Consider the following 21,977-nt stretch of genomic DNA (forward strand, 5'->3'; position numbering starts at 1 on the left):
ACAGGAGCATACAGCTAGCTGTATCGCAGACAGAAGCATACAGCTAGCTGTATCGCAGACAGAAGCATACAGCTAGCTGTATCGCAGACAGGAGCATACAGCTAGCTGTATCGCAGACAGGAGCATACAGCTAGCTGTATCTCAGACAGGAGCATACAGCTAGCTGTATCACAGACAGGAGCATACAGCTAGCTGTATCACAGACAGGAGCATACAGCTAGCTGTATCACAGACAGGAGCATACAGCACCAGGCTTGGTCTGGTCTGGAGACAGATGCTGGTGTAGAATGCAGTGTAGGGGAGGATAGGTCACTAGGCGGGAAGCTAGAAAAGAGGGAAACAGACAGGATAGTGGAGCTCTGTGTCCTGCTGCAACCAACCACAACCTGTACGGAGTGAAGAGGTATATCTCCTTCTGTTCCCTCTTCCTCATCCAGACTGCAGTTTAATACATATTCCACATCTCATTATGGGAGACTGGAATTCTGGGATCAGGGGACTGTAGGAGGGACTGTAGGAGGGACTGTAGGAGGGACTGTCGCTAGCAGTGTTCCCAGATTCCCGCCTGGTAATTCTGAAGCTGTGAGCCTCTGTGGGTCCCTGATACTTCCTGTGCTGTGAGCCTCTGTGGGTCCCAGATACTTCCTGTGCTGTGAGCCTCTGTGGGTCCCTGATACTTCCTGTGCTGTGAGCCTCTGATACTTCCTGTGCTGTGAGCCTCTGTGGGTCCCCGATACTTCCTGTGCTGTGAGCCTCTGTGGGTCCCCGATACTTCCTGTGCTGTGAGCCTCTGTGGGTCCCCGATACTTCCTGTGCTGTGAGCCCCTAATACTTCCTGTGCTGTGAGCCTCTGTGGGTCCCCGATACTTCCTGTGCTGTGAGCCTCTGTGGGTCCCCGATACTTCCTGTGCTGTGAGCCCCCGATACTTCCTGTGCTGTGGTCTCTTCACTCTTTTCTGGTGTAAAGATCTGGGTTGGGTATAAGTTTGGGGCTGGAGAAAAGGGATTGTGTTCAGTCTGGGATATAGGGCTGGGCTGGGGTTCAATAGGGCTGAGCTGGGGTTCAATAGGGCTGAGCTGGGGTTCAATAGGGCTGGGGTTCAATAGGGCTGGGCTGGGGTTCAATAGGGCTGAGCTGGGGTTCAATAGGGCTGAGCTGGGGTTCAATAGGGCTGGGGTTCAATAGGGCTGAGCTGGGGTTCAATAGGGCTGAGCTGGGGTTCAATAGGGCTGAGCTGGGGTTCAATAGGGCTGGGGTTCAATAGGGCTGAGCTGGGGTTCAATAGGGCTGAGCTGGGGTTCAATAGGGCTGGGGTTCAATAGGGCTGGGCTGGGGTTCAATAGGGCTGAGCTGGGGTTCAATAGGGCTGAGCTGGGGTTCAATAGGGCTGGGGTTCAATAGGGCTGGGCTGGGGTTCAATAGGGCTGAGCTGGGGTTCAATAAGGCTGGGCTGGGGTTCAATAGGGCTGGGCTGGGGTTCAATAGGGCTGAGCTGGGGTTCAATAGGGCTGAGCTGGGGTTCAATAGGGCTGGGGTTCAATAGGGCTGAGCTGGGGTTCAATAGGGCTGAGCTGGGGTTCAATAGGGCTGAGCTGGGGTTCAATAGGGCTGGGGTTCAATAGGGCTGAGCTGGGGTTCAATAGGGCTGAGCTGGGGTTCAATAGGGCTGGGGTTCAATAGGGCTGGGCTGGGGTTCAATAGGGCTGAGCTGGGGTTCAATAGGGCTGAGCTGGGGTTCAATAGGGCTGGGGTTCAATAGGGCTGGGCTGGGGTTCAATAGGGCTGGGCTGGGGTTCAATAGGGCTGGGGTTCAATAGGGCTGGGCTGGGGTTCAATAGGGCTGGGGTTCAATAGGGCTGGGCTGGGGTTCAATAGGGCTGAGCTGAGCTGGGGTTCAATAGGGCTGGGCTGGGGTTCAATAGGGCTGAGCTGAGCTGGGGTTCAATAGGGCTGGGCTGGGGTTCAATAGGGCTGAGCTGAGCTGGGGTTCAATAGGGCTGGGATTCAATAGGGCTGGGCTGAGGTTCAATAGGGCTGGGCTGGGCTGAGCTGGGCTGAGCTGGGCTGGGGTTCAATAAGGCTGGGCTGAGCTGGGCTGGGGTTCAATAGGGCTGGGCTGGGGTTCAATAGGGCTGAGCTGAGCTGGGGTTCAATAGGGCTGGGCTGGGGTTCAATAGGGCTGAGCTGGGGTTCAATAGGGCTGGGGTTCAATAGGGCTGGGCTGAGGTTCAATAGGGCTGGGCTGAGCTGAGCTGGGCTGGGGTTCAATAAGGCTGGGCTGAGCTGGGCTGGGCTAATCCAGGCCGCAGCTGTGTGTCTCACCCTCTCCAACCCTGTCTAATGGTTCTCTCTCCTCTCTGTGTATCTCACCCTCTCCAACCCTGTCTAATGGTTCTCTCTCCTCACTGTGTGTCTCACCCTCTCCAACCCTGTCTAATGGTTCTCTCTCCTCTCTCTGTGTCTCACCCTCTCCAACCCTGTCTAATGGTTCTCTCTCCTCTCTGTGTGTCTCACCCTCTCCAACCCTGTCTAATGGTTCTCTCTCCTCTCTGTGTGTCTCACCCTCTCCAACCCTGTCTAATGGTTCTCTCTCCTCTCTGTGTGTCTCACCCTCTCCAACCCTGTCTCATGGTGTCCCAGGGCAACCTGTGGGGAGGCTGTGATTTGTAACAGTAGCGACTGACAGAGGCTTTAACTGAACCTACACAGCAGGACTGAGTAGCTGGCTGAGAGCACATGGCTGAAAACAGGACCGTGGTGTTTAGTCTGTAGCAGCACACAGCTCTGCAGGCTGTGTGGAGGAGAGCCCAGCTCTGCAGGCTGTGTGGAGGAGAGCCCAGCTCTGCAGGCTGTGTGTAGTACAGAAGGGCTGTGTGGAGGAGAGCCCAGCTCTGCAGGCTGTGTGGAGGAGAGCCCAGCTCTGCAGGCTGTGTGGAGGAGGCCACAACATAACAAACCATTTTGAAACAACAAAAAAACAAAACAAAAATTTGCACTTTCGTTTATAAAACAAACTATTTGAGGATGTAGTACTTCCTGTTTTTCCTGGCGATACTAAACATGCCCTAGTCCTCCAGGTCCATCCAGACAGGGTCCTCCTCTGTCCTGCCCGTCAGAGAAAACGCTCAGCGCTTAGCGCACCGCCGCCAGAAAGACAGGACCATTTCATTTCAGCAGCCACTTAGTTCTGGCTTGGACAGCCTCCGTCTACTGGTCCTCTCTCACCCTGCATCTCCTCTCTCACCCTGCATCTCCTCTCTCACCCTGCATCTCCTCTCTCACCCTGCATCTCCTCTCTCACCCTGCATCTCCTCTCTCACCCTGCATCTCCTCTCTCACCCTGCATCTCCTCTCACCCTGCATCTCTCCATCTCCTCTCACCCTCTCCACCGCTCGTTCCCTCCATCTCTGAATCTCCGCCCTCCTGGGCCGTGTGAAAAAACGCCACTGTACGGACAGAGGAAGACTGGCGGATCCTGTGAAGTCCACACAAACTAACAGTATGGTTATAGCAGAAGCTGTGGCATCACACAGAGCGTAGCGTGTGGAGAGTTAGGCAGACACGTCGGCGGCCGTACACTGCACACACACACAGCATATTCTACTGTACCCAGCACCACCAGGAGGCTGAGACTGATTCCTATTGGCCGTGGGAGACACGGCGCATAACGTTGCGTAGCCCCGCCTTTCAGCCACTCACAACGCTTCCCTAAAGCCTCTGTTTTATGGATGAGCGTGAGAATGGATCAGACGCAAGGTGTGTACACACACACACACACACACACACACACCCACCCTCTCATAACACACACCCTCTCATAACACACACACACACACACACACACCCTCTCATAACACACACCCTCTCATAACACACACCCTGCTCACTCTAACTGTCTGTGGGAATAAGTCATTAAATGTGAACCCAGTATCGGCTCAGTCAAATGTCTCACATCAAGATGCTGGGCAGCGTGACACGGAAACACACAACTAAAACCTATTCCAACTGTATTAATGTCAATCATAATAATAATCAGGTTTCATTTGGAACGGCAGTTGGGTTTATTAAGATAGAAATGCAACAGTCTGCACATCTGTTACCAACAGCTCTAGACTGACATCCAAAAACACAGTTAAAAACACACATCCTTCAAACTGCTGTGGACCAGCATACATTTAGCCTAATTTGACTGTTAATGCTTCACTGGGAAGCCCTTTGTAAGTATACTACTGACCAGGGCTCATAGGGCTTTACCCATAGGGCCCTGGTCAAAAGTAGTGCACTAAATAGGGAATATGGTGCTATTTGGGAAGTAGCCGTAGTCTAACCAGTATGCAAATCCTAACTGCTTTGTGTCCGTGTGCGAGTCGTTACATTGGGAGAGAACACCACTAGAGTAAAGCCCATTGGCTTTCTATGAAGTCAGTCCTGCCTGGCCAGCAGACAGCTGGAGGAGCCAAGTTCAGTCTGTTTCTATACCAGGTAAACAGTGCCATCTATGGGTAGGAGAAGACAAGTTCAGTCTGTTTCTATACCAGGTAAACAGTGCCATCTATGGGTAGGAGAAGACAAGTTCAGTCTGTTTCTATACCAGGTAAACAGTGCCATCTATGGGTAGGAGAAGACAAGTTCAGTCTGTTTTTATACCAGGTAAACAGTGCCATCTATGGGTAGGAGAAGACAAGTTCAGTCTGTTTCTATACCAGGTAAACAGTGCCATCTATGGGTAGGAGAAGACAAGTTCAGTCTGTTTCTATACCAGGTAAACAGTGCCATCTATGGGTAGGAGAAGACAAGTTCAGTCTGTTTCTATACCAGGTAAACAGTGCCATCTATGGGTAGGAGAAGACAAGTTCAGTCTGTTTCTATACCAGGTAAACAGTGCCATCTATGGGTAGGAGAAGACAAGTTCAGTCTGTTTCTATACCAGGTAAACAGTGCCATCTATGGGTAGGAGAAGACAAGTTCAGTCTGTTTCTATACCAGGTAAACAGTGCCATCTATGGGTAGGAGAAGACAAGTTCAGTCTGTTTCTATACCAGGTAAACAGTGCCATCTATGGGTAGGAGAAGACAAGTTCAGTCTGTTTCTATACCAGGTAAACAGTGCCATCTATGGGTAGGAGAAGACAAGTTCAGTCTGTTTCTATACCAGGTAAACAGTGCCATCTATGGGTAGGAGAAGACAAGTTCAGTCTGTTTCTATACCAGGTAAACAGTGCCATCTATGGGTAGGAGAAGACAAGTTCAGTCTGTTTCTATACCAGGTAAACAGTGCCATCTATGGGTAGGAGAAGACAAGTTCAGTCTGTTTCTATACCAGGTAAACAGTGCCATCTATGGGTAGGAGAAGACAAGTTCAGTCTGTTTCTATACCAGGTAAACAGTGCCATCTATGGGTAGGAGAAGACAAGTTCAGTCTGTTTCTATACCAGGTAAACAGTGCCATCTATGGGTAGGAGAAGACAAAAGGAACAGAGGAGAATCTCTCATAGGTTCACCAGTTGCTTATAATTTAACAACGGATCTACATTGGTGTTAATCATTTAAAAAATATTACACTACATATGACGTAACAGCATGACAACAACAACAAAAATTGTCTACACAGTGTAAAAGAGGATATGAGGGTCAACTGCAGGCCTGGAGAAAACGGTTCCACATGTGGCAGCAGCATCGTAACAATGGATCTACGTTGGGTTTCCCACAGCGTTACGTCCTACAAAGTAAGAGCACGACAGTCACTAGTAACCTTAACGACATAACGGTTAAACAGGAGTGTCAAACTGCACTCAGAGAAGAGTTCGGTCAGAGAGGAGCCCAGCATCGTGACACTGAACCAGGTTCAACCGGAGTGAATCATGATGGAGGTCCAACCGGAGTGAATCATGATGGAGGTCCAACCGGAGTGAATCATGATGGAGGTCCAACCGGAGTGAATCATGATGGAGGTCCAACCGGAGTGAATCATGGAGGTTCAACCGGAGTGAATCATGATGGAGGTCCAACCGGAGTGAATCATGATGGAGGTCCAACCGGAGTGAATCATTATGGAGGTCCAACCGGAGTGAATCATGATGGAGGTCCAACCGGAGTGAATCATGATGGAGGTCCAACCGGAGTGAATCATGATGGAGGTTCAACCGGAGTGAATCATGATGGAGGTCCAACCGGAGTGAATCATGATGGAGGTCCAACCGGAGTGAATCATGATGGAGGTTCAACCGGAGTGAATCATTTTGCATGTTTAATAGGAGTGAATCATTACGCATGTTTAATAGGAGTGAATCATTACGCATGTTTAATAGGAGTGAATCATTATGCATGTTTAATAGGAGTGAATCATTATGCATGTTTAATAGGAGTGAATCATTATGAATCTTTAATAGGAGTGAATCATGGAGGTTCAACAGGAGTGAATCATTTTGCATGTTTAATAGAAGTGAATCATTATGCATGTTTAATAGGAGTGAATCATTATGCATGTTTAATAGGAGTGAATCATTATGAATCTTTAATAGTGCATGCTGCTCACTTGTCGATACTGACAAAAGTTACTCGCTGTTTAACATGCGTTTTCACAAATCAAGTCTGACATCATGCTTTCTGGGAGAGCAGTAAATTCATCGGAGGAAACGTTGTAGTGCTTGTAGTGCTGTGGAGATGTGCCAGACGGAACAATGGTGTCTCTTTACTGTGGGGCAACACTGCCCTCTGGTGGTGGACAGGGGAAATGGGCTTGACCACTTCAATATTACCAGGTCTTGGAGGACATACACACTTAACTTAAGCCCCAATTTTTTTGTTGTTGCCTGCTTTAGTTGTAGATTCTACAGTTACTGATAAAAAACAGCAGAGATAATGGTCTGTCTTTACAGCAGTCATTAAAAAGCACGAGTTATTTGTTGCCGTAAAAAGAAAAGTAATAATTCAGCCACTGACAAACAGCAGAGACCATCTCCACCCCCAGGTGCAGCTCTCCATACAGACAGTGACAAACAGCAGAGACCATCTCCACCCCCAGGTGCAGCTCTCCATACAGACAGTGACAAACAGCAGAGACCATCTCCACCCCCAGGTGCAGCTCTCCATACAGACAGTGTGTGAGACTCCCAAATTAAAACCTATCCCCTAAATAGTGCACTACTTTTGACCAGAACCCTATGGGGCTGCAGGGTGGCATTTTGGAGGCCCAGTGTGAACAGAACAGCCATTACCATTAAGCCTTAAGCCTTCCCTGAAGCTCGGAGCGGCCTGTCCAGCAAAGCCTTGTGATGAGAGCCAGCCGGGAGGCAAGCCTGGGCCTAACACACACACACACACACACACACACACACACAAACCATTACAGGCCATTCCCAGTTTAATCTCCACCGATTTGGCCGTGACAGTCTCACCTTTCCCAATCCCCACTGTCCCTCAGGAAGACGGACACACACACGGCCTGGACCCCCCAGTGCCTGTCCATCACCCTGGGTCTGAATAAGGACCTAACACACCACCCCCACCCCCCCAGCCTCCCTCTCATCTCAGAGCTGATGAAGTCAGAGGGAGGGAGGGAGGGAGGGAGGGAGGGAGGAGGAGAGTGGAGATAGAGAGAGGGATTGAGGGAGGGAGTGGTAAGAGAAAGAGGGGAGGAGGAGAGAGGGGTGGATGGAGGGAGAAACGGAGGGGGGGGAGAGTGAGAAAGTGGCAATGTCACACCCTGTTACCTGCCATTGGTCAGAGTGACAACACAGTCACACAACGGCCTTCAACCAAGCCCCCGGGATAGCTAGTGTGTGTGTGCGTGTGTGTGTGTGTGTAAGGTGTCATGGCACAGCCTACAGAGAAACCATCTAAAGCACTGTGTGTAAAACCACCTTCAGTTCACAGAGCCAGACAGAGCTTTGGTATTGCTTTACTTATTATTATTATTATTATTATTATTATTATTATTATTATTATTATTATGTCTGTGCCTCAGCCTGGAGAACCGGACCCCAGACCCACAGCCAGTCAATAACATACATTTATTTTATGTAACCTTTATTTAACTAGGCAAGTCAGTTAAGAACAAATTATTATTTACAATGACGGCCTACCCCGGCCAAACCTGGACCAATTGTGCCCCGCCCTATGGGACTCCCAATCACGGCTGGTTGTAATACAGCCTGGTATGGGACTCCCAATCACGGCTGGTTGTAATACAGCCTGGTATGGGACTCCCAATCACGGCTGGTTGTAATACAGCCTGGTATGGGACTCCCAATCACGGCTGGTTGTAATACAGCCTGGTATGGGACTCCCAATCACGGCTGGTTGTAATACAGCCTGGTATGGGACTCCCAATCACGGCTGGTTGTAATACAGCCTGGTATGGGACTCCCAATCACGGCTGGTTGTAATACAGCCTGGTATGGGACTCCCAATCACGGCCGGTTGTAATACAGCCTGGAATCGAACCAGTGTTTCTGTAGTGACGCCTCTTGCGCTGAGATGCAGTGCCTTAGACCGCTGTGCCACTCGGGAGCCCCCATGTGCTTACCAAAACAGCCTAGATGTGTTTAACATTAACCATGAATAACAGCACTATCAGTCGCCCTACAAATGGTCCCCCAGTCCGTATATAGGGCACTACTGTTGACCAGAGGCCTATGACCTACTCATCTCAAACAGTAACCTCACAGTCATAACCACGTTTCATACAGCACTATAACTCTGATACAAGTTACATACTCGTGTGTGTGTGTGTGTGTGTGTGTGTGTGTGAGAGAGAGAGAGAGAGACGGACACCTCCAGTGAATAATGCTGGCTGCTGAGTGACTATTATATTCATGCCTCTGGCAGAAAGCATCTCCTCTCACTACAATAGTCTCATTAAACTATGAATAACCATATGCCTGTGTCCCAAAAGCCACCCGTTTCCCTATATAGTGCCCTGGTTAAACGTAGTACACTGTAAAAAAGGCCATTCCATGGTAACGGAATTACACAGAGACTCAGATTTGTCACGTTAAAAGTTGTATACATTTAACAATAACATTTTATTTTTTTTAAGTGACTTAAAAGAGAAATGAGGGTTAAGTGCCTTGCTCAAGGGCACAGAGATTCTTCAACTAGTCGGCTCTGGGATTCGAACCAGCGACCTTTCGGTTACTGGCCCAGCGCATAACTAAAACTGTTGATTACAAAGTTTAACAAAATCATACAACTATATACACAAGAACTACAGTACTTTCATTTCCACTACAGATTTTACAAAAACACATTTTACAGGAAGAACTGTGCAGATAAATGTTGTTAACTGCAGTTTTCCATTATTTTACTGTGTAAATTATGCAAAGTATTCATTATGCATAGAGTTCTATGAATTACTAAACCATCGGGTTTTGTTTGGCATACAATTTGAAGTTATTATTATAATTTTTTTTAAATTAAAATCGGCGTCTCCAGTTAATTCCGTTATCGTGGAATCGCCCTATATGGAATAGGGTGCCATTTGGGACACAAATCCTTATTTGAGAGGTATTACAGAAGGAATTATCAGGAATAATTATCCCACACGTACAGATATATATGAAATACATAGCACAGTATTAGGACACCATATACCCACCATGTGCATACTGAGCCATTCAGACAGTTAAGGAAGGGAACCAATGAGAGGTGAGTGAACAGTGGTTCTGGTCCACAACACCAGGGTTTATGGGTAGCTAATTACACAGAAATTAGAGACACACCTTCTCTGTATTCATGTGGGACTAAACTGAAAATATGGATGAAGGTGTGATTCTATTTTATTCAAGCGCCGTGTTTGTTACGAATAAATATGTTTTAATTTCTCTTTACCTTAAGAGATTTGAAGCGTAACATAATGACATGCATATTATAAAAATGTATTTACAAAAAAATAATAATGTTTTAATGTCTTCGTGTCCCTCAGTCAACCTGCCGCTGCAGCAATCAGAAAGACGGGAATGAACCTTGAGAAAAACACAGGTTAAATACAACCAAATTTCCTGTTGTACAATTACAGCAATTTCTCCCAAATTGCAGGACCACAAACAAACCAACAGCAACGCAGTTAGTCTTCAAACATCCCACTTCCTCTGTGTGGATAAACACTCTCTCTCGTCACACTGTCTGGGCCACAAGAGGGAGGGAGGGAGGGAGGGAGGGAGAGAGGGAGAGAGGGAGAGAGGGAGAGAGGGAGAGAGGGAGAGAGGGAGAGAGGGAGAGAGGGAGAGAGGGAGAGAGGGAGAGAGGGAGAGAGGGAGAGAGGAGAGAGGGAGAGAGGGAGAGAGGGAGGGAGAGAGGAGAGAGGGAGAGAGGAGAGGGAGGGAGGGAGAGAGATAAGTATAGACCAGACATGCAGACAGAGACAGAAGGACAGAATAAAGAAAGTGTGTCCAGCCCGTCTGCCCTCCTGCCCATTTGCCCACCCGTCTGCCTGACTTCCTGTTTGCCTTCCTGGGCTCCTAATGGAACAGACCAGATCACCAGGACAATTAGAACACATTTCACAGGCTCTGCATGCAGGGAGGGAATTTGCATGTTTGAAGCATGTGATTAATGTCCCTCTGCAGCTGTGGTAGAACACATTGTGTCCCAAATGGCATCCCTTTCCCTATGGGCCCTGGTCTAAAGTAGTGCACTGCGTAGGGAATAGGGAGCCATTTGGGACACATGTGAAGTAGAAAGTTCTCCCCCTCTCTGCTCCCTGATGAGAGAGATGCCCAGAGGGCTACTATTCACAGCCCAGCAAACAGGCTCTATCTCCACAACACACACACACACACACACACACACACACACACACACACACACACACACACACACACACACACACACACACACACACACACACACACACACACACACACACACACACACACACACACACACACACACACACACACACCTATATATATATAAAGATTCAGATGGCACACACACACACACACACACACAAAGGTAGAGACGTACAGGCCACACACAGAGATTATATTTTGTGCACAAACACACACTCTCTCACTCTTCCCTCAGCTATGAAGAAAGCCTCCCAGTAACCCGGGGTAGGCCGTCAGTGTAAATAAGAACTTGTTCTTAAACTGACTTGCCTAGTTAAATAAATAACCTGGCTCATCTCTGGATGTCTGGACAACATGCAAATCACATGCAAAACCAGGAAGGACTAGATCCAGTCTGTCAACGTTCCCAGGCAGAGAGAGAGCAGCAGAGGACTAGATCCAGTCTGTCAACGTTCCCAGGCAGAGAGAGAGCAGCAGAGGACTAGATCCAGACTGTCAACGTTCCCAGGCAGAGAGAGAGAGCAGCAGAGGACTAGATCCAGACTGTCAACGTTCCCAGGCAGAGAGAGAGCAGCAGAGGACTAGATCCACACTGTCAACCCTCCCAGGCAGAGAGAGAGCAGCAGAGGACTAGATCCACACTGTCAACCCTCCCAGGCAGAGAGAAAGCAGCAGAGGACTAGATCCAGACTGTCAACGTTCCCAGACAGAGAGAGAGCAGCAGAGGACTAGATCCACACTGTCAACGTTCCCAGGCAGAGAGAGAGCAGCAGAGGACTAGATCCACACTGTCAACGTTCCCAGACAGAGAGAGAGCAGCAGAGGACTAGATCCAGTCAGTCAGGGATTTAGGAGGAAAACAAACCAGCCGTAGTTTAAGTGCTACAAGATAGACTCGTATTTACATGTCAGATGTCTGGGCCTTTTTCTAGAGTATCACTGCACCATTGAAATAACAACCAGCACTCACACAACAGACAAACCATTTCAAATAGCTAACAAGGCAGTGGAAACTAAAAAAAGAAGGTATTTAGCACATTTCCACTTCCTGTTAAATTAAAAATGTATGACAACAGAGAGAAATAAACAGGAGTGTATTCATCAGGGCAACAAGACACTTCACAATGCAGACGGGCCCCAATGGAGCTCTCCTAAAAACCCAGCCTGACACCTCGTAATCTGAACCCACAGGCAGGGGGAGAGAGAGGCAGGGAGGGAGGGGAGAGAGAGGCAGGCAGGCAGGGGGAGAGAGAGAGAGAGGCAGGGAGGGAGGGGAGAGAGAGGCAGGGAGGGAGGGGGAGAGAGAGGCAGGGAGGGAGGGGGGAGAGAGAGGCAGGGAGGCAGGGGGAGAGAGAGGCAGGGAGGGAGGGGAGAGAGAGGCAGGCAGGCAGGCAGGGGGAGAGAGAGGCAGGGAGGGAGGGGAGAGAGAGGCAGGCAGGCAGGGGGAGAGAGAGAGAGAGAGAGAGCGAGGCAGGCAGGGGGAGGGAGAGAGAGAGAGAGGGGCAGGCAGGCAGGGGGAGAGAGAGAGAGAGCGAGGCAGGCAGGGGGAGAGAGAGAGGGAGGCAGGCAGGCAGGCAGGGGGAGAGAGAGAGAGAGGGGCAGGCAGGGGGAGAGAGAGAGAGAGAGGCAGGCAGGGGGAGGAGAGAGAGAGAGAGAGGCAGGCAGGGGAGAGAGAGAGAGAGAGGCAGGCAGGGGGAGAGAGAGAGAGAGAGGAGGCAGGCAGGGGGAGAGAGAGAGAGAGGGAGGCAGGCAGGGGGAGAGAGAGAGAGAGAGGGAGGCAGGCAGGCAGGCAGGGGGAGAGAGAGAGAGAGAGGGAGGCAGGCAGGCAGGCAGGGGGGAGAGAGAGGGAGGCAGGCAGGGGAGAGAGAGAGAGGCAGGCAGGGGGAGAGAGAGAGAGGGAGGCAGGCAGGGGGAGAGAGAGAGGGAGGCAGGCAGGGGGAGAGAGAGAGGGAGGCAGGCAGGGGGAGAGAGAGAGGGAGGCAGGCAGGCAGGGGGGGGAGAGAGAGAGAGAGGCAGGCAGGCAGGGGGGAGAGAGAGAGAGAGAGAGAGAGAGGGGGAGGCAGGGGGAGAGAGAGAGAGGGAGGCAGGCAGGGGGAGAGAGAGAGAGAGAGAGGGAGGCAGGGAGAGAGAAGAGTCTAGCCTACATGCCATCTGACTGACAGGAGACACCTATCAGAGCTCTAAAAGTATATTGGGGACTCGGACAAAAATATCTGAGAGTGACGGACAGAGAGAGGAGTCATTTGGTGGTTCATGGTGGAGGGAGAGAATGACGACATCATTATGGGATGGAATAGAATGAGCTGGATTCCTGCTATAACTCTGTGGGTGGTATCGCTGTGGGGGGCTGTGGCTCATAGAAGAGAAAACACCACCTCTACACTTGGTTGGCATCTCTGTATCTACGCTTGGTTGGTTGGTTGGCATCTCTGTGTCTACGCTTGGTTGGTTGGTATCTCTGTATCTACACCTGGTTGGTTGGTTGGTATCTCTGTATCTACACCGGGTTGGTTGGTTGGCATCTCTGTATCTACACCTGGTTGGTTGGTTGGCATCTCTGTATCTACACCGGGTTGGTTGGTTGGCATCTCTGTATCTACACCGGGTTGGTTGGTTGGCATCTCTGTATCTACGCTTGGTTGGTTGGTTGGCATCTCTGTATCTACACCTGGTTGGTTGGTTGGCATCTCTGTATCTACACTTGGTTGGTTGGTTGGCATCTCTGTATCTACACCGGGTTGGTTGGTTGGCATCTCTGTATCTACGCTTGGTTGGTTGGTTGGCATCTCTGTATCTACACCTGGTTGGTTGGTTGGCATCTCTGTATCTACACCGGGTTGGTTGGTTGGCATCTCTGTATCTACGCTTGGTTGGTTGGTTGGCATCTCTGTATCTACACCTGGTTGGTTGGTTGGCATCTCTGTATCTACACCGGGTTGGTTGGTTGGCATCTCTGTATCTACACCGGGTTGGTTGGTTGGCATCTCTGTATCTACGCTTGGTTGGTTGGTTGGCATCTCTGTATCTACACCTGGTTGGTTGGTTGGCATCTCTGTATCTACACTTGGTTGCTGTACACCTACAATGCTTGTATTTCCCTGGTTGGTCCAGTTGTATCTCTGTACCCCTCCAGTGTATCAGATGTCCGATAAGGAGCAGTACGCCCTGATAACAACCAGATGCCTGGCTGGACAGGGGCTGAGGGGGGGGAGGGGGGGTTAGAGGGGCTGTGAGGCAGGGGAGGGGGGGTTAGAGGGGCTGTGAGGCAGGGGAGGGGCTGTGAGAGGGGTCAGTGAGGCTGGGGAGCGGGGGTTAGAGGGGCTGTGAGAGGGGTCAGTGATGCTGGGGAGCGGGGGTTAGAGGGGCTGTGAGGCTGGGGAGGGGGGTTAGAGGGGCTGGAGGGTGAGGAGAGGGACAAGGGGTCTGGACAGGACAGGCCAGGCCTCGGAGTGTTCATTAACTCCTTGTCAACTCAGAGGCCTAATCAAATGTTATTGGTCACATGCTTGGTAAACAACGGGTGTAGACTAACAGTGAAATGCTTCCTGACGGGTCGTTCCCAACAACACAGAGAGAACATAGAGAAATAATACAAGGTATAATAAATACACAATGATAACTTGGTTATACACACAATGAGTAACGCTAACTTGGCGCAGCAGTCTAAGGGAATAGAGGCGTCACTACAGACCCTGGTTCGATTCCAGGCTGTATCACAACCAGCCGTGATTGGGAGTCCCATAGGGCGGCGCACAATTGGCCCAGCGCCGTCCAGGTTTGGCCGGGGTAGGCTGTCATTTTAAATAAGAATTTGCTCTTAACTAACTTGCCTCGTTAAATAAAATGTTACTTTATTTATTTAATGATAACTTGGCTATTTACAAGGGCTACCAGTCCTGAGTCAATGAAAACTATGTAGATGCAACTAGGAATCAGAGTGACAGATGGTAAACTGCTTAACACACACAGACACACCTAGCTGCTCCACATAGACCCCCCCCACCCCAGCATCTAGCTGCTCCACATAGACCCCCCCACCCCAGCATCTAGCTGCTCCACACAGACCCCCCCCCCACCCCAGCATCTAGCTGCTCCACACAGACCCCCCCCCACCCCAGCATCTAGCTGCTCCACACAGACCCCCCCCCACCCCAGCATCTAGCTGCTCCACACAGACCCCCCCCACCCCAGCATCTAGCTGCTCCACACAGACCCCCCCCCACCCCAGCATCTAGCTGCTCCACACAGACCCCCCCCACAGCATCTAGCTACTCCACACAGACCCCCCCCACAGCATCTAGCTACTCCACACAGACCCCCCCCACAGCATCTAGCTACTCCACACAGACCCACCACAGCATCTAGCTACTCCACACAGACCCACCACAGCATCTAGCTGCTCCACACAGACCCCCCAACCCCCCCAGCGTCTAGCTGCTCCACACAGACCCCCCCAACCCCCCCAGCGTCTAGCTGCTCCACACAGACCCCCCCCAACCCCCCCAGTGTCTAGCTGCTCCACCACACAGCCTGTTTAAGTGCTTTTCAAAGAGTTACAAACGCACCAGCTAAGCATTAAACTACAGCCCACTACCAACCAGACTAAAGCCAAACAGGCAAATCAGCTCTTTATTATGTCTGCAGTAACAGGTTCCATTCCCTTCAGAACAGAACAAATGGTTATGGACTTTATCATGGAGCAAGACTGCCACCTTGTGGTTAGTTGTGTATACCTTGGTCCATTTGAGACAAAACGAAGCAGACCACTTCAGCACAGAACCCCCAAACCCATACAGGGCAGTAGGGAACAAAGATGGATACACAGTGAGGTCAACAGACAGTCAGGACCAAGATGGAGGATGCAGGACAAAGATGGAGACACAGTGAGGCCAACAGACAGTCAGGACCAAGATGGAGGATGTGTAGACAGCGCTACCACTAGACCACTAGACACATTCACACCAATTTCACAGCTTGCCATTGGCCTGTTGACCTACCTGTAATCAACAACACCCAACCACCCCGTGACCCTCATCCGTAACCCTTCCACCCCATCCCCTAAGCCTACCACCACAGGACCCCCCATCACCTACCCCTGCCCCCACAGTACCCCCCCCATCACCTGCCCCTACAGGACCCCCCATCACCTGCCCCTACAGGACCCCCCATCACCTGCCCCCACAGGACCCCCCATCACCTGCCCCCACAGGACCCCCCATCACCTACCCCTACAGGACCCCCCCCATCACCTACCCCCACAGGACCCCCCATCACCTACCCCTACAGGACCCCCCATCACCTACCCCCACAGGACCCCCATCACCTGCCCCCACAGGACCCCCCCATCACCTACCCCCACAGGACCCCCCATCACCTACCCCCACAGGACCCCCATCACCTACCCCCACAGGACCCCCCCATCACCTACCCCCACAGGACCCCCATCACCTGCCCCTACAGGACCCCCCCAACACCTAACCCTACCACCCCAACACCTAACCCTACCACCCCAAGACCTAACCCTACCAGCAACACCTAACCCTACCAGCAACACCTAACCCCCACCACCCCAACCCCACCACCCCAACACCTAACCCCACCACCCCATCACCTAACCCCACCACCCCATCACCTAACCCTACCACCCCATCACCTAACCCTACCACCCCAACACCTAACCCTACCACCCCAACACCTAACCCTACCACCCCAACACCTAACCCTACCACCCCATCACCTAACCCTACCACCCCAACACCTAACCCTACCACCCCAACTCCTAACCCTACCACCCCAGGACCCCAACACCTAACCCTACCAGCCCGTAACCAACGCGCCCCATCACCTCGTAACCAACGCTCCCCATCACCTCGTAACCAACGCACCCATCACCTCGTAACCAACGCTCCCCATCACCTCGTAACCAACGCTCCCCATCACCTCGTAACCAACGCTCCCCATCACCTCGTAACCAACGCTCACCCAATCACCTCGTAACCAACGCTCCCCATCACCTCGTAACCAACGCTCCCATCACCTCGTAACCAACGCTCCCCCATCACCTCGTAACCAACGCTCCCCATCACCTCGTAACCAACGCTCCCCATCACCTCGTAACCAACGCTCCCCATCACCTCGTAACCAACGCTCCCCATCACCTCGTAACCAACGCACCCATCACCTCGTAACCAACGCTCCCCATCACCTCGTAACCAACGCTCCCCATCACCTCGTAACCAACGCTCCCCATCACCTCGTAACCAACGCTCCCCATCACCTCGTAACCAACGCTCCCCATCACCTCGTAACCAACGCTCCCCCATCACCTCGTAACCAACGCTCCCCATCACCTCGTAACCAACGCTCCCCATCACCTCGTAACCAACGCTCCCCCATCACCTCGTAACCAACGCTCCCCATCACCTCGTACCCAACGCTCCCCATCACCTCGTAACCAACGCTCCCCATCACCTCGTAACCAACGCTCCCCATCACCTCGTAACCAACGCTCCCCATCACCTCGTAACCAACGCTCCCAACGCTCCCCATCACCTCGTAACCAACGCTCCCCATCACCTCGTAACCAACGCTCCCCATCACCTCGTAACCAACGCTCCCCATCACCTCGTAACCAACGCTCCCCATCACCTCGTAACCAACGCTCCCCATCACCTCGTAACCAACGCTCCCCATCACCTCGTAACCAACGCTCCCCATCACCTCGTAACCAACGCTCCCCATCACCTCGTAACCAACGCTCCCCATCACCTCGTAACCAACGCTCCCCATCACCTCGTAACCAACGCTCCCCATCACCTCGTAACCAACGCTCCCCATCACCTCGTAACCAACGCTCCCCATCACCTCGTAACCAACGCTCCCCATCACCTCGTAACCAACGCTCCCCATCACCTCGTAACCAACGCTCCCCATCACCTCGTAACCAACGCTCCCCATCACCTCGTAACCAACGCTCCCCATCACCTCGTAACCATCACACTGGCCATATTATACTTGTTGTTTGAGGTCAACTATTTGAACAGCCCACTGGTTCCTACCTGTCATCTTGTATCCGCTCGCTGCCAGCTGTCCAGCCATGTATTCCCCGTCTGAGTTGTTGTGGGAGCAGCCCCATGTTCTCATCCATATCTTCTGCATGCCAGGGATCACGCTACAGAGAGGAGGAGGTATCAATTACATACAATGAACGCTGGGCTCTTTCATACTATGGGAAGGGACTGTTGGCTTTTAGTACCCTTTTAAAACTGTTGCTATACTACAAAGAATATGTAGATAAGCAAGAAACACATTCTGAAGGGGAGAGGAAGAGTCATAGTATCGAAGCTGATAATGAAATGAAGTAATTGGGGGTCGATGAAGCTCGCAGCTTGCATTCTATAATGAACCACTATATGGCAGTGTTACTCTACAATTAAATTGAAGTGGCCGAGAAGTACTGATTTGGTCCCTGGCTAGTGGCAACAGTAGGGCCACCTTCATGGTCATCTCGCTGACGCACCAGTTGAATATCAACATTCTCTCTGTTCACCCCTCCTTCTGATTGGAGGTGGTTAGAGGGGAGGAAAGTGTTGAGGAGGACAGAGGTTGTGAGGAATGGAGGGAAAGACTATTGAGAAAGAGCCATACAATAGAGATAAGGCAGTAGCAGCACAGAGATGTGAAGGAGCCATCCTCCCAGTTTGTCTAAGCATGCTTTAAAATGACTAGGACTGAACCCCGGGTTTCCTGCACGTCACAATACTGAGACAGCCCCCTGAACTACAGCCCCCTGAACTACAGCCCCCCTGAACTACAGCCCCCTGAACTACAGCCCCAAGACATCAGGAAGACAACTCCAGTCTTCAGCTCTCAGGCAAGGGTCACTCTTTATCAAAACAAGTGTGCATTGCCCACTGCATTGATTTAACCATACCTGTCTGCATGCAGCACCTCTGTAGTCTGCTGGGTGTTTCTCTTCCTGGCTCTGGGTATGATGCTCTTCCTGGCATACTGCCTCTCCTGTGGAGTCGGGTCGTCAGCTGACACCATGTCCTCAATGTCATCGATCAGGGAGTCACAAGTAGAAGACATAATGACGATCTGGTAGAAAAACACAAAATGTATTTCAAAAGGTGTCAGTCCACAATGATACATTAACTTGACCATACAAAAGACAGAGTTAAAAGCCACATTGTGGACCTCTCAGAGTAGTGTAGTCAATGATAATACAGTATGTCTCATAGCTCGCTGTGTCCTGGGTCATCCACAGCCGAACCAGCCACACGCTGTTGTTGGGCGGGAACAACCCCCTACTCGGCCCGCCTGAGTCCAGCTAACTTCGTTACACAACTAGCTAGGCTACTTAGCGAAGATCAGCCTCATCAGGGACGTTTCTAGTTATATCTTCACTGGCTGTTTGACAACTTTAATATTAACCGTACAGATAAATAGTATGATTTCCAAAAGTGGTGTCAAAATAGTATGTCAAATAACTGCGACAGAAGCCTGGTCTAGCTAACAGTTAGCCAATGTTAGCTTTTATATTCAACAACTGGGCTATGTAGCTACATTTATGCATAATAATAACACAATATATACCGCACAGAGCCCGTTTTATACCTATATTGTGTCTTTAAAACGTGCCTTTCTGCCAGCGAACAGTAACAGAGCACAACGAGCCACGTGTTTCTGTTTTGGAATGGCACGTGCGTTCAACTCCGTGTTCCGGTTCCTCCGCTGTGTTTTATCCTGTTTTTACTTCAGTCGTTAACACGTCCTTAATAAACGTCTCAAACGGAAGACTAACTCAAAGCTGCTAGCTGGAAGCTTGTTGTTATGATCAGCACTGACACAAAGATTGTCTATTATATTGACAAGAGAGTCGATTAACCGCTCTAACAATGGAAATACATGTCCGCAAAGATGGAAGTCAGGCAGGAAGAGGCTAGATCAGGGGGGACCATTCTAGCCAATCAGGGGGCAGATACCCGTGTTGACAGGCCATAGAGACAGACAACTCATCTTTCTATCTTGCTAATTGGGGCTGTCTCCATTTTAAAGTAGTCAATTTTCTTCATTGAGCGGTTGCACCCAGCAATCTACTTTAAAACGGTGGAAGCCCTCAATGGCAATGTCCATGTTAAAATAGGTAATATACATCTATCTTGAAGACAGACAACTCAAATAGTCGTTTTTTTTCTAAATTGCGGAATTGCCACGTGCGTCCTTATAAACCAGTGTATTACTAACAACCTACCCATTACAAAACTTATGTTCGATCAAATAAGCCTCACGTAGCAAATTAGCAATTCAATGTTTTGTAGACCAAATTCGACATTCACCGACTTCCATACAAAAAACGCCTCACTTCGTGGGCTTATTTTTCGTGGGACGATTTTAGGTGGAAGGTGGAGTAAAGCCTCTCGCTTTGCCTCGTTCTCTCTGTCTGGCATACTTGCTGGGCGCATTTTGATGACCACGTGGAACGATGGAAGGGAGTGAGGGACAAACTTCTTGCCTCGTGACAAGCGAAATCCGTTGTCGGTTACCTGAAATGACCCTAATCGGGGTTTATTTTTAGTAATCTTTCCGCACTCAATGGGGGGGCGTGCAGGGTAGGGATTTTCCCACCCAAAATGTCATGTTGCCCACCCAAATGATGCTCTAATCTAGCTAAAACTTGTTTTGTTGTTTTTTTTTTACAAGCAAGTCAGTTAAGAACAAATTCTTATTTACAATGACAAAATTGCAGGATATTAGATCAGAAAAACAAAATGTCTGCCCACCTATAAATATAGTCCTAGAACCATTAATTAAATACATTTGCATAGTGAAGTTACAACTGCCATATTTATATTGCTTTTATTCAAGTTTAGGTGAATGTCAAACTTCCAGAATATAAAACATTTCCTCAAATGGCACCAAACCAACAGGTTGGTTGTTCAGATGCATTATATATATTTATATATATACACAATTTATATCAAAGCTTTCATATCGAACATACATGTTTTAAAAAGCCATGTTACAATAAAACTGAAAATTAAATCTGTATTTTCAAAATATTCACATAACATACTCTTCCATGCATTCATAAAAAAAAAAAAAAAAAAAAAAAAGACTGAATAAGCAGTGTGTAATCTACGGTTACGTCTCAAACGGCATCCTATTCCTTATATAGTGTACTAGGGCTCATAGGGCTCTGGTCAAAAGTGCCACCCACATAGGAAATACGGTGCCATTTGGGACGTATCCTATTTGTGTTATAATAAGCATCATCCACACACACATGGAAAGACGGGCTTTCCTAATCACTTCAAATTGTTGAACATCGGAGAGGAATTTGTGACCAGATTCTGGTCAACAAGAGATAGAATGGTTAGCCTGGTTAAACCCGACTGAATTCTGCGTGGTGAATGCAACGCAGCTTTCAATCTGGTTCAACCAGGCTATAAAATTGTAGGGAATTCCTTTTTCTATAAATTCTTATATAGAATGAAAATCTAATTAGTATAAGAAAAAAATTCAAGTTGAGTTTATAAATACATATTCACATCGATATAAATATGAAATTAAAGAACGAGAGGAAAATATTGACAAAATCTTCTGTGCACTTGGGGGGGATTCTTTCTACATTTTCCATTACTTTTATAACCACAAAAGCATATTAGAGACGCTAACAGTGGCAAAAATTATAATCCCAAAAGACATGGAGAAATGGGATAATTCAATGATGGCAACAATATTACTGTAATATTTAGTTCAGTAAATTGAAGAAATAAATTGAAATTCCAAATCTCCTCAATGCTTCTCAATGAGAAACACCATTGTAAGTGAATCCCAACCCTGGTTTCATGAACTCAAATGTGAAGAGTTCCATTTCATTACTATCACCAAGAAGGAACACACTCACTACGCAAAACCATTTACACACAAATTACCTGGCTAAAACACACACACACACACACTAATGGAAACCAAGCCCTTATATCAGAATATTGATTCATATATGCATTATTCTATCCACGTGCCTGCCTGACCAAGTTACCAGGAAACCATCCTAGATCTCTGAAGTCAGATACAGCAGGTAAGCCAAACAGTCTGTCACCGTGACTACAGTTCTAGAAATCAGAACATCTGCTAACATGGCACCTAGCTGACTAACATAAAACCCACCAAAATAA

General features: G+C 49.4%; 1 protein-coding gene across 4 annotated transcripts; it reads right to left on the minus strand.

Annotated features, from left to right (window-relative positions):
- Positions 1–5,490: 5,490 nt before the first annotated feature.
- LOC115181707 (threonylcarbamoyladenosine tRNA methylthiotransferase-like) lies at positions 5,491–19,742 on the minus strand. 4 transcript variants are annotated; one of them, XM_029743536.1, is made up of 4 exons: positions 19,414–19,737; positions 18,728–18,894; positions 17,853–17,965; positions 5,491–5,720 (listed from the first exon to the last, which is right to left on the minus strand). In XM_029743536.1, exons 2-4 carry the CDS (start codon positions 18,883–18,885, stop codon positions 5,692–5,694), a joined length of 300 nt encoding a protein of 99 aa, XP_029599396.1. In that variant the 5' UTR covers positions 18,886–18,894; positions 19,414–19,737; the 3' UTR covers positions 5,491–5,691. The 4 variants fall into 4 exon arrangements, with proteins under 4 accessions (XP_029599396.1, XP_029599395.1, XP_029599394.1 ...); XM_029743535.1 differs by lacking the exon at positions 5,491–5,720 and adding an exon at positions 8,988–10,126 and having other exon boundaries at positions 19,438–19,742; XM_029743534.1 differs by lacking the exon at positions 5,491–5,720 and adding an exon at positions 8,988–10,126.
- Between the last annotated feature and the right edge of the window lie 2,235 nt (positions 19,743–21,977).

This window comes from Salmo trutta, unplaced genomic scaffold (genome assembly GCF_901001165.1).
Source record: "Salmo trutta unplaced genomic scaffold, fSalTru1.1, whole genome shotgun sequence".
NCBI classification, from domain to species: Eukaryota; Metazoa; Chordata; class Actinopteri; order Salmoniformes; family Salmonidae; genus Salmo; species Salmo trutta.

Excerpts from the sequence above, each read along its gene's own strand:
- LOC115181707 (XM_029743535.1), bottom strand. The coding sequence starts at position 18,885 with ATGTCTTCTACTTGTGACTCCCTGATCGATGACATTGAGGACATGGTG. Across the intron at positions 17,966-18,727 it reads GAGGTGCTGCATGCAGACAG|CGTGATCCCTGGCATGCAGA; the intron begins GTATGGTTAAAT and ends TCCTCTCTGTAG. Across the intron at positions 10,127-17,852 it reads GAGCGGATACAAGATGACAG|ACAGTGTGACGAGAGAGAGT; the intron begins GTAGGAACCAGT and ends CTTGTGGCCCAG.